We start from the raw sequence: 16171 nt of genomic DNA on the forward strand, positions 1-16171 counted from the left end.
TAAAACTACAATAATTAAAACTGTGTATTCTGGACATGTGAATAGGAAAACAGATCAATGGATCAGAATAGAAAGTCTAGTAACAGATCCCAAAATATAAAAGGGAACTTAGTCTATAATAAAGTTGCTAATTTTAGGGAAATAGTATTATTCAATAAATAATAGTGAAATAATTGGGTAAGTATTAGGAAAAAAGTTAGATTCTTTCATTCATTACTGGGAAAAGTTCTTAAGAGATCAAGGATTTAAATGTAAAATAACAAAAATAATAAAAATAATCTTAAAGTAACTTTTAAAGAAAAGTTATCTATGACATCACTAGATAACTATACAATTTTGATAAATGTAGGGCCTAAGAATTACATAAAACTCAGAAGACATAAACTCAACTACTTAAAAATTAGGAATTAAAACAAACCTTGAAAATTTTTATCATGCTTATCACAGTTAAGGGCTTATTTCCTAAAAAATAAGAGCTCATGCAAATCAATAAGAAAAATAACAACTATTCAATTAGAAAGTAAGACATGAAGATTCATATATTTCATAGAAAAACAATAACTCCTAAACATATGAAAAGATGTTCAACCGTATTAAAAAAAGGAATTTAAATTAAAACTATTCTGAGATAGCATTTTTATATTACTGACACATCATTTATTAACCAAAATTATAAATGTACATGTTTTGAGTTGGCAATCCCATGTCTAGGAAATCCACCTACATATAGAAGCTCACATGTATGAGATGACAAATGTACAAAATTATTCACTGTAACACTGTTGTCACAAAAATACTATTTTAAAAACCTAATCTATAAATTTAGAGCTTGCTAAATAAATTAAGGTGCATTCATCTATGATAGGATATTATGAGCTATAAAGAAAATTGATATAAAGGAACTTTTTGAACTAATATGATCTCCAAGCTATGTATTAAGTGAAGAAAGCAAGAGACAGAAAAATTTGTTTGTATGCTAATTTTAGGCTTATACAGTGAATAAATCTCTGAAAGCCTACACAATACAGTCTTATCATTGGATTGGTTACCTCTAGAGAAGGAAGCTGGATGGATGAAGGGCAATGGTAGACAATAGACTTTAACTCTGAAACTTCTGTACATTTTTAATGGATTACTTATAAGAACAAATTTTAAATTTTGTACAGAAGGATAATTAAAACAGAGAATATATAAAAAATAAGAATAGTGAGGAAGCAGTTGCCTTCTACTTATCAAAACAATGCTACAAAGCCACTGTAATCAAAACAAATGGTTAAAAGTTCACATGAATGAAAGCTTTAAATGTGAAAGTACAGAAATAAAGAATAGTAAAATGGGAGAACAAGTGGGGGAAATGCCATCAACAGACTGAGTATAAAATGGCAGTCAGTGGAGAGAAAATAAAAGTCCAATACAAAGAGAATGCTTCAATTCCCATAAGAACAGGCCCCATTAATACTAATCAAATGGAGAGATGATTTGTAGCATCTGGTGTGAGGGCACACTTCCAGCCTCTCCAAAATACTTTCCAGTAAAAGGCTGGAAGATATTATAGGGAAACCTAGGAAAGGTAAAATTTAATTTAGGCAGTATGTGTATATAACATATATGTTATTCTCCCAGAAGGTACCAGTAATAAGTGGTACTCTAACATATCAAACTACTCTGCACTGGTTTGAGAAACTGGTCCCCAAGCAAAATGTGTGTGAATCAAGGTAAATTACGTAGATACTTTTTTTTTTTTCTCTTCAACCCAACAATATCAGTCATGGAACTCCATTCCACAAGAATATAAGCACCTGTGGGGATGGATACAATGATTTTGCTGTACCACTCTAAGTATTTGTAAAACAAATATGCCAAAAGATTAAATAAATTATGGAATATTTATGCAATAGGATACTTTCATGGGATAGGCAACCATTAAAAAGAATGTGTTATAGAAATATCATCTGAGGAGCATCTGGGTGTCTCAATCGTTAAGAGCCTCACTCTTGATTTTGGCTCAGATCATGATGATATCCAGCCCTGTGTCAGGCTCTGAGTAGGATGTAGAACCTGCTTGGGATTCTCTTTCCCTCGCCCCTCACCCCTGCTCATCTTTTCCCTCTAAAAAAAGGAAAAAAGAAAGAAATATCATCTGAGAAAGTCCTACAATGTATATTTAGGTGTAAGAAGCAACATGCAGGGCAGCCTGGGTGGCTCAGCGGTTTAGAGCCGCCTTCAGCCCCAGGTGTGATCCTGGAGCCCCGGGATGGAGTCCCTCGTCGGGCTCCCTGCTTGGGGCCTGCTTCTCTCTGCCTGTGTCTCTGCCTCTCTCTCTCTCTCTCTCTGTCTCTCACGGATAAATGAATAAAAATCTTAAAAAAAAAAAAGAGGAAGCAACATGCAGAGTACTATATTTATAAGATGTTTCAAGACAAATGTCCAAAAATCTAAATAAGTACTTTGTGTGTGTTTATCCATTTGTATAAAACTGAATGTGGAGAAAGGCAAGAAGGGATACACCCTAGATTGTGGTTAACCTCAGATACCATAGACAAAAGGCTTGGAAATTGGAGAATTGAAAGGAAAAAACATGAAAGAAGAGTAGATAGGGAAGGGAGGTGGGAGGGAGGAAGAAAGAAAGAGAAGGAAGGAAGGGGCAGGGGTAGGAGGAGGAGAAGAGTAAACAGAAGAGAAGGGAAAAAGATAAGAGCTAGCAATCATAAAAAGAACATACCATAGTATTAACTCTATATAAACATATCAAACTACAGATACCCACACACAAGAAATCAGTCACTTGACTGCAAAGCTTTCTCTCTGCATGATGGAAATTCAGGCAGTTTTCACTTTATTCCTTATTTATTTTTAATACTGTATGAATTACCATATTCATGGATTAGTTGTATTGCTTTAGTCATCTATTATTACCTAACAAACAGCCCCAAATTTAGTGACTTAAAAAACACCTCCATTTATTTTACTCAAAAAACCTATAATTCTGGCAGAACTCACTGGGGACAGCTTGCCTCTGCTCTATCAGAGCATCAGTTGAGGCAGCTTAAAGACTAGGGACTGGAATCCGCCAATGGCTTGTCCATTCTCATGTGTGGCAGGTGTACGGGCTCTAGACTGGGGCTTGTGCAAATGACATCTTCTTAAGGATTCTGTGACCTTTGTAGTTACAGAATCTAAAGCAGCCTGCCATTTGTTTCCACTACATTTCTGTATTATTTTCTTAATAACACCTACCATTACATGAAATTGTTCAGTCTATTTATTTAGGGTTACTAGAATGTCAACAGGAATGTTGCCTGCTTTGTTCATTGCTATATTCCCTAGAGCATGGCCCAAAGCCTGGTGCATAGTGGGTACATAATAAACATTTAATATACATAAATTAACTGCACTGAAGACAAATAGAACAACTTTGATCACAAAGGGTTAATGACATGCTTTTGCCAAGTGTAAGTAAATATGTCACAGAGAAATAAATGTAAAAGGTTTCATATTAAGTCTATGGGAGAAAAATGATAGGTAGGTCCTGATGCCCCCCACACATGTAGCACACTGAGTGAACCCCCTAGAAGAGACAGCAGTGGTCAGTACCACATCCACCTTGCAAATGGAAGTCCAGTGCCAACTCAACAACATCTATTAGTTCACATTTTTGGTAAGCTAAATGGTTGTGCAGTTTTCTTTGTATCTAAGATGTCAATTTGCTTATTATCAACTCAAATTAATTCCTAGGCTAATATTTTCTCATATAAAGTAACCTAAAAATAAAAATAACAAATCAGGACTATAGATGCTCAAGAATGTTTTCCTTCAAAAAGAATGAGTACTTAAGTTTGAGTACTTAAGTACTTAAGTTGAGAAACAATGGAATAAGGGTTAGTATTCATAATATATATATATTTAGAACTCATAAACGTTTAGGAAAAAATAATCTGATTTTTCTGAAGATTTTATTTTTAAGCAATCTCTACACTCAATGCAGGCCTGAACTCCCAACCTCAAGATCAAGAGTTGCACACTCCACCCACTAAGCCAACCAGGTGCCCCAACAATCTAATTCTGAAGTGGGCAAAAGGTTATGAACAGAAATAATTATTATGTCAATGAATGAATGAAAATACACTTCACTAATAAGATGCAAATTATAACAAAGTGATGTTATTTTAACTATCAGTCTAGCAGAAATAAAAGAACTGAGTGTCAGGTTTGGCAAAGATGTGGGTAAATAGCCCCCTTATACACTGTAGGTAGACCTTAAGGTAAACGGTTAAATTTCAACTGCAATTGAGCAATATTTTTCAAAATTAAAAATGCATGGAAGTTTATGATCTATAAAATGACACTTCAAGGAATCCATCTTTATATGTACAAAAGCAAGGCCATTTGTTGCAGCATTAGCTGTTATCGCAAAATAAAAGCAATAACAAAACAAACAGCAAATAACCTGAACTCCCATCAATAGGACACCAGCTAATGGTTACTATATTATGGCACATCCATGCAACAAAATACAGTGCTGCTATTAGAAGAGAAAGCTCGTTATGCATGGATTGGAAAAATTTCTGTATGTTTAAGTGAAGTAAGTACTTTGAAAATCAGTATGTATTGCATAGTCTTATTTTATAGCTATGTATGTTATACACATACACACAAATGAATAAATAAACATATAAACAGCCTAAAGGGCAACCACTAACAAGTGATAACCTTCACTTCTTACTTTATGCACTTCCATTGCTCCTTTACATGGATTTAGAATTATCCAAGGGCACAAATGGATTCTTAAAATTAAGTATTTTCAGACTTGCACAAAAATTTTCAGAATACTAGGCATTTACTTTAAAAGTAATACATTGATAGAACTATATGTATATAACATATATGTCACTCTCCCAGAAGGTACCAGTAATAAGTGGTACTCTAATATCTAAAAAGGCCTTACAACTTATATAATTATTTGTATTGTACATAATCCTAGAGAGGATTATCTGATAAAAAAAAAACTTTGTTCACAACTGTATTCCCCTCACCTTGAAGAATGCCTAGAACTCACTTTTTTTTTTTTTTAATAAATGTCTACCGCATTTACAACTTCATAAACAAATCTTAACTTTTAGGCTTTCATTCTTTCTTTGAGTCTGGAAACGACCATCTCCCTTAGCAATATAGCAAATTTTCAACCTCCTGTGCTGCCAAAAGTGGCTTAAAATGCTGGTTTTCGAACTTACCAGAGGCTCTAGTTTTATAGGCTGCTGTCGTTTTCTTGTTCTCTCCTGAGCTTTTGTGGTATGCCTGAATGTCAGGAACTGCACGTCAGATTCATTTTCTGTGGGTACTATAATACTCAGTCTTCCTTTGTCTGTTCCACTGTTCAGTCTTGTAAGGATGGGGTTTTCCACCTGTTCGTCAGTATTTTCCAGTTTGACATTCTTCTCTGGGGTGTGAAAAGCCATTCTCTCTCTCCTGTAAAGGGTAGGGTCGACAAAGGAAAAATGAAAAGTAGAACAGAAGAACTGGGGGAGTGGGACCCGTGGAAATGACTTAAGAACTAGGGAGTGTTGAATTTGCTCACCCCTAAAGAAAACCCACAAAGTTACCAATTTCTTCCAAACTGAGGACCTGAATCAGAGAAATGAAAATGACTGGCTTTCAAGTAGCTGGGGTGGGATCCAGGAATTTGAATTTCTAACAGGTTCTTAGATGCTTCAAATGCCACTGGTTTTGAGACCATACTGGTCTACATTTGGAAGGATGAAAAGAAATGCAATTAGTATTGATATCAATGTTTTTCATGCTTGAGTATGCAAAATATCTCCAGGGGAGCTTGTTCAAAATACAGGTAAGTATAATGCAGGCAATCTGGGAAATACAGCCTAGGCGCTCAAAACAAAAACAAAAACAAAAACAAAACACCAAAACCAAAACAAGAAACAACCAAAAGGAAAAATAGTTGAGGATTAAATCCTAAAACACCGCTCCTGGAACTCTCATATGCATGAGGAAATTGTTAAAATGCACATACTGATTCATAATACTAGAACTATGAGCCTCGAGTAGTGGTCTTGCATCTTCACCACCACTCACACTCCCACCCCACCAGATGGGTGGAGATACTTCCCTTCAAAAGAGCACCAGAGCACATAAGGTCTTGAGACAGGTGTCAGCAGGCCTAGGTTTTAGTCTAGATCTGTGCTGGCCAATCAGAATCTCCTATGCAATTTTAATTTTTTCAAGTAGCCATATTCAAAATCCCAAAAAAGGAAGTGGTGACCTTAATTTTAAATGTGCTTTATTTAACGGATCCCAAATATTCTCAACATGTGATCAATAAAAAAAAAAAAAACTTATTAATGTTTACTTCATTGTTTGTTACCACCTCTTCGAAATCCAGCGTGTACTTCACATTTAGAGCCGATCTCAACTCACCACTTTGTGGCCACCAGTGGCTACCATATGGAGTAGCGCAGTCTAGATCTGATCACTCTGTGAGATCTTGGACAAGCCTCTTGACACCTCTATTCCTCAGTTTCCATTCCTCTAAAATGATAAGTAGGTAGTAAATGGCCACTAAATGCCTTTCCACTGACTTTCTCTGCCTCTCTGAACCTCACTGATCCTTTATGTGCTCCGAAAGCCAAGCTGACGCCTCGGCCCAGCAGTCGGAGCCCAGCCTCACAGCTCTATTTCTCAGGACTCACCAAGTTAGCCTAGAGCGGCCAGAGCCGCCGCTGCCCAAGGTCTCCAGAGACGGCAAAGCCAGGTCTGGGAGGAGAAAGTCGACTGTAGTGGGGAATGTTTGCTGTTGCCTAGCAGCCACCCGGCTTCTACGGACGTGCAATGCGCCTGTGCGCGACCTGTCGCCACGGCAACACCTCAGCCAATCGCAGCGCTGAGTCCCTGAGCCCGCCGGCCGGTTGAGCCAATCAATGCCTCCGGAATGTTTTTCTACGCCGCTGATTGGTGGAGAACACGCACTCGACCTGCGGGGTCGCTCCTCTGCGCGGGGAACTGACCGCACCTTGACGGTAGGCAGAGCGGCCCGAGGGTGGAGGGTGGTTAATTTTGTTTGCTCCCTCCCCCCCTTCTCCTGCGGAGATCTCTTTTCTGTTTCCCTTCATGAGGCACGAGGCTGACTTGAAGGTCCCTTTGATCTAGCTTCTCTAGTTAGGTGAACCAAGAATCTCCAGAGAGGGAGGCGCCCGGTGTAGACAGCTGGAATCCCGTCCAGCATCTCTGCCCCACCCACCAGCATCCTTCCGGGAGGGTCCTCCTGGGCCAGGAATGTGGGTGCTTCTCCCCTTCAAACTCCACCGTGTCCTTTCAACCTATGTTCTTTACCGCCTTCCAGGAAAAGAAGGGGCACAGCCTGAGCCCATATTACTTGGTCCCGCGCTCTGTTTACCAAAGCAGACCCTGGATCTTGTTCGGCATTTAAGGCCCACCTAGTTAAGTCCCCCAGACGATCGCTGCTAATGCTTTGCGGAGGCGACCCCACCAACCCCCGATCCAGGTTGCTTACTGGAGATGTCTTATCCCAGTTAGTGATCAGGGGAAGCCAGCCTTTTCACCTGCCTTGAGGAAATGTTACACCAGATGGTTTTCAGCCGCCCCTTCCAAAATGACATAATCACCACTGCAATTCTTTTCTGCTTTTAAGTCCCTCTCTCTCTCTCTCTCTCTCTTTTTTTACCTTGATATTTGTTTCTTGCGTTGAATGCCAAACCCTGTATGAAGTGCTTAACCTATCATACAACCTGCATTTTCTCAATCTTAACGTATTCAGATAGGTATTTTACATGTTAGGTAGGGCACATTCCAGCTCTGGAATGTGATTATAGATTACTATAATAATATAGAGCTGGAATGAAGATTATAGATTACTTAATCTAGCTCCTCCATTTGATTAATAAGAGAACTGAGACCCAGAGAGAGAGAGAGCAAGTTATTTACTCCTGGTTAGGCAGCTAGTCATGGCAGAGACAAAACTTAGAATACAGATCTCCTAATCCCTAATCAGATACTGGAAACAGCAAGGGAGTAACTTCAGTTGAGAAACAATTCAAAAACACCTTAAATTTAGACATAAATACTAATTTACCAGAGATAAAAGGTACACACAAAGCCAGAGCCAATAAAATATAATTTATATAAACTAGTAATAAAAGAAATTTAAAGCCAATCCATTAAAACATAAAATTAGAATAATACGCAGTGTTAGACACATCTATAAATTTCATTTAAGCTGTGCAGTGAATATTTTATTTTATTTATTTTTTTGCAGTGAATATTTTAATCTGATCCCTTCAAAATTTATGTAGTAGAGACAAAGACCATTGCTTCTCAGGCCCAGGATTTTTTTTTTTTTTTAGATGAAGGTGATTGTGTTCTAATGTTACCTTATACAGCTGAGAGCATTCCAAGAGCCAAAGAAAGTGAAGAGTAGAAGATACAGAGTTTAATAAAGGTGTTGCTATATTAGAAGCTACTCTTCAAATCTCTCCAAGCTTATTTTTTAATGTGGCAAGATATCTTTATTAGCAACTTAATATTTACTAAATTAGTGCAGACAGATAAGAGTTTTATGTATACTCTGTTGATTTTGTTCATAGTTACTATAAATTATAATAATTGTCACAATTTATTGGGTGCTATGTGCCAGGTACTATGTTAGGTACTCTGCATTTGTTTTCTCGAATAATTCCAACAAACCTGAAATTTTCATTTCATAGCTGAAAAACTAGACTGTCAAAGATTTATAATAACTAGATTACAAAGGTCACATCTTTAACAATAAAAGTAAAAATGGTTAAAATTTATTGAGCATTCAGTTAATATTTATATTCTGGGCCCTTTGTGAAGTACTTATCACCATTATACTAATCATTGCAACAACTTTATATTATTTTAGAGGTATTATTGTACCTATTCCAATAATAGGGAAATTGAGGTTTAAAAAAATTACATGACGGGGTACCTGGGTGACTCAGTTGGTTGAGCATCTGCCTTTGGCTCAGGTCATGATCCCGGGGTCCTGGGATTGAGCCCCACATCAGGCGCCCCACAGGGAGCCTGCTTCTGCCTCTGCCTCTCTCTGTGTGTCTCTCATGAATAAATAAATAAAATCTTAAAAAAAAAAAAAAGATTACATGACTTACCGAAATCACTCCAGAGGTAGTAAGTGGCAGAGCTGAGATACAAATTCAGATTCATCAACTTAAATAGTTAAGTGTCTATAAGATTAAAATTAAATAGTTAAGTGTCTATAAGATTAAAACTAAATAGTTAAGTGTCTATAAGATTCTAGAAAAAGAATAGTCAGGTTTTTGTTTTTTTTTTTTTTTTAGAATAGTCAGGTCTTAAACAGTTTGCATACCATGCTCGTATGTTTATAAGCATAGAATGTATATAGACTTAGCAACTATCTGGAATAAAGACATGAGATTTATGGGTATTTGCAGTTATGCCCTTTGCTTTTCTTTATATTTAAAAATAAAAATCATATATTGCTTTTGTATTGAGAAAAAATTTAAATTTAAAAATTTTAAATTTTAAATTAGCACAATATAAGAGCATAGAGTGGAAAGATCATGAACCTGGTGAGGACCAGGGCAAAGTGGATCAGGAATGCTCTTGGGGGACTTAGCTTTGGCTAAAAAGACAAGGGACCCTGTTTCATGCAGATGGAAGGAAAGTGGGAGCGGGTTGGGTAAAATTGGTAGATTTGGGTGTGATTTCTTCTCTTTTCTCTCAGAAGCAGGAGGTAGGTCAGCTGCTGAGGTGGATGGAAGTGAGAGTGCTAGAGGCTTCATATATTTTTTATGGGGAGATGAGGTGGGAGGGAGTAACTCATCTTTAGCCTTGGCTGAAGTTTAACATCAGGGTCTGTGAACTGCTTAAAACCGTATTCACATTGATGGGTGTATGCTTGTCGATAGCTGTTAGATTCTCAAAGGAGTCTGTGACCAGTGGTCCTTCAGAGTTGACTATATGCTCCACAAGCAAAGGTCAGTCAACCCGGGTTTCTGAGAAGTTGGTTGTATCGTATGTCGTTACTTTATCACCATCTTGTGGTCAAATGGATGTACTGCCAAAGGAGGTTAAGAATCACAGATTGTGAATCTGGGCAATAGTTTATCTTTGATTTGGAAGTGACTTGGGGCTTTCTGTGGTCTAATGCCCCACAGATTATGAGAATTAATAATTAACACACAGTTTTCCTCCAAAATATTGAACCTGGGTTAATTATGCATGAGTAAGAAGACGTGGCTAACCCCAGATTAAAGATCTTTGCACAAGTAATATCTGAGCTAGTGCTGAATGATTTTGAAAGGCCAACAGCAACGGTCCTTAAACTTAGCTGTATATTAGGACCATTTGGAGAGCTTTGGAAATTCCTGATGCCCAGGCCACACTCCATGCTAATAAAACTCTCTGAAAGACTCAGGCATCATTACTACTGAGTAATGCCGCACCCCAGGTGATTCTAATGTACACTAAGTCTGAGAGCCTCAGCCACAGGGCCTTGCTATCTAAGGTGTGATCCACAGACCAGCAGCATCAGCATCACCTGAGAGCTTGTTAGATATGCAGAATCTCAGGTCCTGCCCCAGACCTCCTGAATCAGTCCGCATCTTAATAATTTCCGGGTGGTTTGTTGCATATTAAATATGAGTGGTTCTGTTAAAGAGAACAGAATGGGTATCCAGGAGATCCACTGGATACACAAGGCAGGAATGGTGTCTGAAAGGCAGGCTTGTCATTTTTTATCAGTTCCAGTTACAGGAAATGTATGACTTCTATGCCATGATTGGAAAGTTCTCATTGTCAGAATATTGTTTTTTTAAGTAGTTGACAAAATCTACTTTCTTGCCAGTTTTGCAAACTGTCCCTGTGATCTCTTAAAATATTTGAAGACAGAAATGTTCTTCTTTTAATATTCCTTCTTTGAATCCCTCCCTCCCAATCTTCCAGTCTCCTTAGTCTATGTATGACAGGTTTGCAGAACTCCTAGTAATTCTACGCTAAAAATGGCTCTCAGAACTGCCAGTGAGATTCTAGATGTGGCATGACATAATGAGAATAGAAGGAAAATGACATTCCTTTATCTAGAAATTCTATTAATGGCTCCTTTTTCTTTGAAAATCAGACATTAGGATCTTTGTTAAATGGTAAATAATAGAGAACCTATATCCAGCAGACAAATCAGTGTGGATGGTCTCAGGGCCTCAGGTTATTCACAAGTGACCACTGATGGTGTCCTGAGCTGGAAGAGACCACCATGGGAGGAGGGGGTTGGGGCCTGTGCTCCCAGTGGAGTCAGACTTCTATCCCTCCCAACCTTTTCTCCTAGGATCACATCCTTTAGCAGAGACAGCTCTTCCCTCAGTATGGCTGTCAGGGGAAACCACCAAACCCTTACTGCTGCCTCTAATCTCAGCCTGCCCACTCTGTCCTGCCTTGGTCTCCAAGCTCAGCCTTACAATAATCACCCCTGTCCTTTTCAGGGTGGCATTAGTTCCTCATGCCTAACCACATAACAGATGCCCATGTGCTCTGGCAGGAGTGCTTCACTACTGTCCTGGGCCCTTAAAATTGAACAAGCAGGCAGTCCTGGTTTAGTCTGAGCTTGGTTGTCCTTCTCCGAATATTTATTTATTCATTTATTTATCTAGTCATTTGTTTCTGAATATTTAATCTTAACATCTCACCCCTGCTATGGATTGAATGTTTGTATCCCTATAAAATTCATATGTTGAAGCTCCAACCCCCAGTGTGATGGTATCTGGAGGTAGGGCCTTCAGGAGGTGGTTAGGTTTATATGGCATCATAAAAAATGGGGCCTTCATGATGGGATCAGTGCCCTTATAAGAAGAGACACTATAGAGCCAGGTTTCTCTCTCTCCCTCTCCCTCTCTCTCTCTTTCTCTCTCTTTCCACTACTACCCTCCTCTGTCATCCTCTGTCACCCCCCACACCCCAATCCATGAAAATAGAATATCTGCAAGCTAGAAAGTGGCTTTTTTTTTTTTAAGATTTTATTTATTTATTCATGAGAGACAGAGAGGCAGGCTCATTCAAGGATCCTGATGTGGGACTCAATCCTGGGACTCCGGGATCATGCCCTGAACCAAAGGCAGGCGCTCAACTGCTGAGCCAGAAAATGTATTCCCAGAAAGTGGCTTCTTACTAGAAACTTCTTACTAGAAACTGAATTGGTTAGCACTTTGATCTGGGAGTTTCTGGCCCCCAGAGCTGTGAAAAATAAGTGTCTATTGTTTAAGACTACGGTATTTTGTTATAGCAGCCTAAGCTGACTAAACCACCCCTTTTTCTATCTTTGGGCCTGAAGTTGTGTCTACCAAGGCCATCCCAAACCAGTTTCCTCTTGGACCATTTGTCTCACTTACATAGCCATTGGATCTTCTGGCATCCATAACGATGGCACTTTTTTTTTTTTTAAGATTCTTTTTTTTAAGTGATCTCTACCCCCAATGTGAGGCTTGAACTCATAACCCCAAGATCAAGAGTCTGCATGTTCCACAGACTGAGCCAGTCAGGGGCCCCACCCTTTAACTCTATAACTCCAACTCCAGGAATTTAAATCACCTGGGCCTAACCAAGGTTCTTGATCAGAGTCCAAATTAGCACAATATTTTGAAGAACAATTTTGCAGACTTTGATTTCTTAAAGTTATGCATACCCTCTGGAGATGATTTGTCTTTTAGAAGTCTACTTTAAAAATATTTGATCAAGGGCATTACAGATTTTTGTTAAAGTCACATTTAAATAAAATATAATACCCAAACTCTGATATTGAATTGGCATAGCCAACTTAAACAATGAAGTAAAGCTGTATGTATGACATGGAGAAATGTATTCAAAGATTAAGTAAAAATGTGAGTTTCAGAATATTATGCTCAGTGTTATCCCATTTTGTTAAAAAATACATATAGTATATAGTCCATACAGATAGTATAAAATCTATATACATAGATATTACATATTGTCTCTATATAGTTGTGACATTGTGATTTATAATAAGAAATATACTTGGTCTTCATCCACTCTTTCTGGCACAAAGCTCATCAAACCTGTAGAATTTCCTAAGTGTTGAGAGCTGTAAAGGTGTCTTTTGTTAGGTTAATGAGGTGATATTTTAAATGCACAGACGGTTGGGTCTGGTTTGCCAGGAGAACCAGCCACGTGATTAGAGGGTTGGAGCATTTAGTCCCACCCCATAACAGCTGGGAACGGCCAAAGATTTAATCAATCATGCCTATGTAGTGAAACCTCCACCAAAACACGAAAGGAGAGGGTTTAGAGACCTCCCTGGTTAGTGAACACTTGGAGATTTGAAGAGAGTGGCATGCTTAGAGAGAGAACAAGGAAGCTCTGCATGCTTTCCTCCTACCTTGTCCTGAGTATCACTTCCATCTGGCCGTTCCTGAGTTTCACCCTTTTTTTTTTTCTTTAAGATTTTATTTATTTATTTATTCATGAAAGACTGAGAGACAGAGAGACAGAGCACCAGAGACAAAGGCAGAGGGAGAGGGAGAAGCAGGCTCCATGCACCAGGAGCCCGATGTGGGATTCCATCCCGGGTCTCCAGGATCGCGCCCTGGGCCAAAGGCAGGCGCGAAACCGCTGCGCCACCCAGGGATCCCTCACCCTTTAATAATAAACTGGTGGTCTAGTAAATAAAACGTTTCTCTGAGTTAGGTGAGCTGTTCTAGCAAATTAATTGAACTGCAGGAGGGGGGCATTGGAACCTCCAGTATATAGCTGGTCCACCAGAACACAGGTGATAACGTGGGCCTGTGGCTAGAATCAACGTGGGGGTATAGGCGGTCTTGTGGGACTGAGTCCTTCCTCTGGGATCTGTAACATCTCCAGGTACATAGTGTCAGAACTGAGGTGAGTTGTGGGATGCCCAGTGATGTTCAAGAATTCTGTGTTGATGTGGGACACTTCCCTGCAAATCCATACACACTGGAATTGGCAGGATCTTGATAGTGTAGAAGAGAGATTAGCAAATACTGCCTTATGAGTAAAATCCAGATGGCTACCTGTTTTTAAAAATAAAGTGTTATGGGACCACAGCCACACTCATTTACATATTTTCTATGGCTATTTTTGTACTATAACACTTGAGTATATTAAGTCTTCTAGGAAACTCCTCATTGCTGTCAACTTTTACCTCTGTTGTGATTTTTTAGTCCATATCTTTTTTTGTTGTGTTAAGACATGATGGAAATCAGTAAGCTAATACCAGAAAGAGTCTATAAGTTGTACTTTCAAATGGTAGAAGATAGTGACACACAGTGGACAATAGCAGGGAGCTCTGAGACCTACATTCCCCCCAGGCACTGAAATATTTGGATAAAACATGTTTAAAAAGATTATTCTAAAAAAAAAAGATTATTCTTATAGGCTGGGAGGCAAATGTGACATTTCGAATATACCTAATTACTTTCATTCCTCCCTAAAGCTCTATGAAAGGTTTTTTTTTTTTTTTTTCAATTTATAAACTTGGAGAAATTAGGAGAATGGGAGAAGGGACAATAGTTGTAAAAATTTGGACTCTGGAAAGCAGAAATATGAGTGGTAAATGATTACACAAACACAACAAGGGTAGATTCTAAGCAATGGTGGAGAAAGATAATAACCAACTTGATACACATTTATGGAAGTCCCAAAGACTTGGAAATTGGTAGTACCAGACATTTCTGGAAGTAGGGACTTGAATAAGGAAGTTGATTGACAGTCCATTCAGGAAGTAGTCCATTTTTCAGGTCTGTTCTATTCTCCCCAAGCTCAGCAGAAGACTGGAAATCTATTATCTGGAGTGGGTCAAACAAGGTATCTAGACTAAGGGGCACTAGGAACATATGAAAGTGGGGTACCATACTGAAAACAGTGGATTACTTGAATGTGCACATGCAAGATGATGAGATCACCAAACCTCTTTCACTACTCATCTCCCAGAATAATAGCATAACCTGTGCAACCATCTCAATTTTCCTGAGACTGTAGGTATTCCCAGGATAGGGAGGGACTTCCAGTTTTAAAACCAGGACAGTTCTGAACAAACCAGGTTGAGTTAGTTATCCTAGTTTCAAAACATTGGCATTTAGATACTTCCAGGCAAGAAACCAAGAGAATCTTCTCTGGGGAATCTAACCAGCCCAAGGGGAAAGATCTGAATATACAGACAGGGGAGGTTTTTCCACCAAGTGGTCCAACCAAATCAACTTTGAGGTGAAGTTCACAGTGAATAAGTTCCACCTGGATGTCTGCAGGTTTCAATCATGTTTTTAGACCTTCCCTCTCAAAAATAGGCAGACAACTAAGTATTTCTAGACAAATCACAGAAGATCTATCACACAAAAGACAGAAAGCAAAACATTCAGATCGGAAAAACAACCTGAGAGTAAGCATATGAGTTAAGTTGAGATGATCAGAGTTTTCTCTTGGATTTCAAAGAGTGGATCTGAGTGAGGGAATCTTCTCTTCCTATCTAGCCATGGTGCTATTAGAATATAAGCCTGGAGCTCCTGGAAGTCATATTCCCCTCTGGACAGGAAAGGCCACAGTTGGCTACATAGAGATGGAAGTCTGGAGTTCCACATGGCTTTTCATACCAAGATCCATTTTCTGTAAGGTAATTTTTGCTTTTTCCAAAGTTTTGTTGTATGAGTCAACAAACTCCAATGCTTTTTTAAAAAGCAGAAGTTTGGGACACCTGGGTGGCTCAGTGGTTGAGCGTCTACTTTTGGCCCAAGGCATGATCCTGGAGTCCCGGGATCAAGTGCCACATAGGCCTCTCTGCATGGAGCCTTCTTCTCTCTCTCCCTCTCTCTCTCTGCTTCTTTCTCTGTGTCTCTCATGAATAAATAAATAAAATCTTAAAAATAAATAAATAAATAAAAGCATAAATTTGAATAGGTTTTCTGTCATTTGCAATCCACTTGTCCTGGTGGGCCTGATGAATGGTATTGCCTCTTCTAGAGGTCTGCTATTTTTTTTTATTTATTTTATGATAATCAGAGAGAGAGAGAGAGGCAGAGAGAGGCAGAGACACAGGCAGAGGGAGAAGCACGCTCCATGCACCGGGAGCCTGACGTGGGATTCGATCCCGGGTCTCCAGGATCGCGCCCTGGGCTAAAGG

General features: G+C 38.9%; 1 protein-coding gene across 1 annotated transcript in view; it reads right to left on the bottom strand.

Annotated features, from left to right (window-relative positions):
- The window catches only part of DNAH6 (dynein axonemal heavy chain 6), a 231955-nt gene extending 225112 nt beyond the window's left edge, over positions 1-6843 (bottom strand). Inside the window, 4 exon segments of the mRNA XM_025453761.3 lie at positions 5232-5466; positions 5601-5740; positions 6430-6540; positions 6702-6843. Coding sequence (XP_025309546.3) covers positions 5232-5466; positions 5601-5740; positions 6430-6456 — 402 coding nt within the window. The 5' untranslated portion in view covers positions 6457-6540; positions 6702-6843.
- Positions 6844-16171: the final 9328 nt, after the last annotated feature.

Source organism: Canis lupus, chromosome 17 (assembly GCF_003254725.2).
Source record: "Canis lupus dingo isolate Sandy chromosome 17, ASM325472v2, whole genome shotgun sequence".
Taxonomy (NCBI): Eukaryota; Metazoa; Chordata; class Mammalia; order Carnivora; family Canidae; genus Canis; species Canis lupus.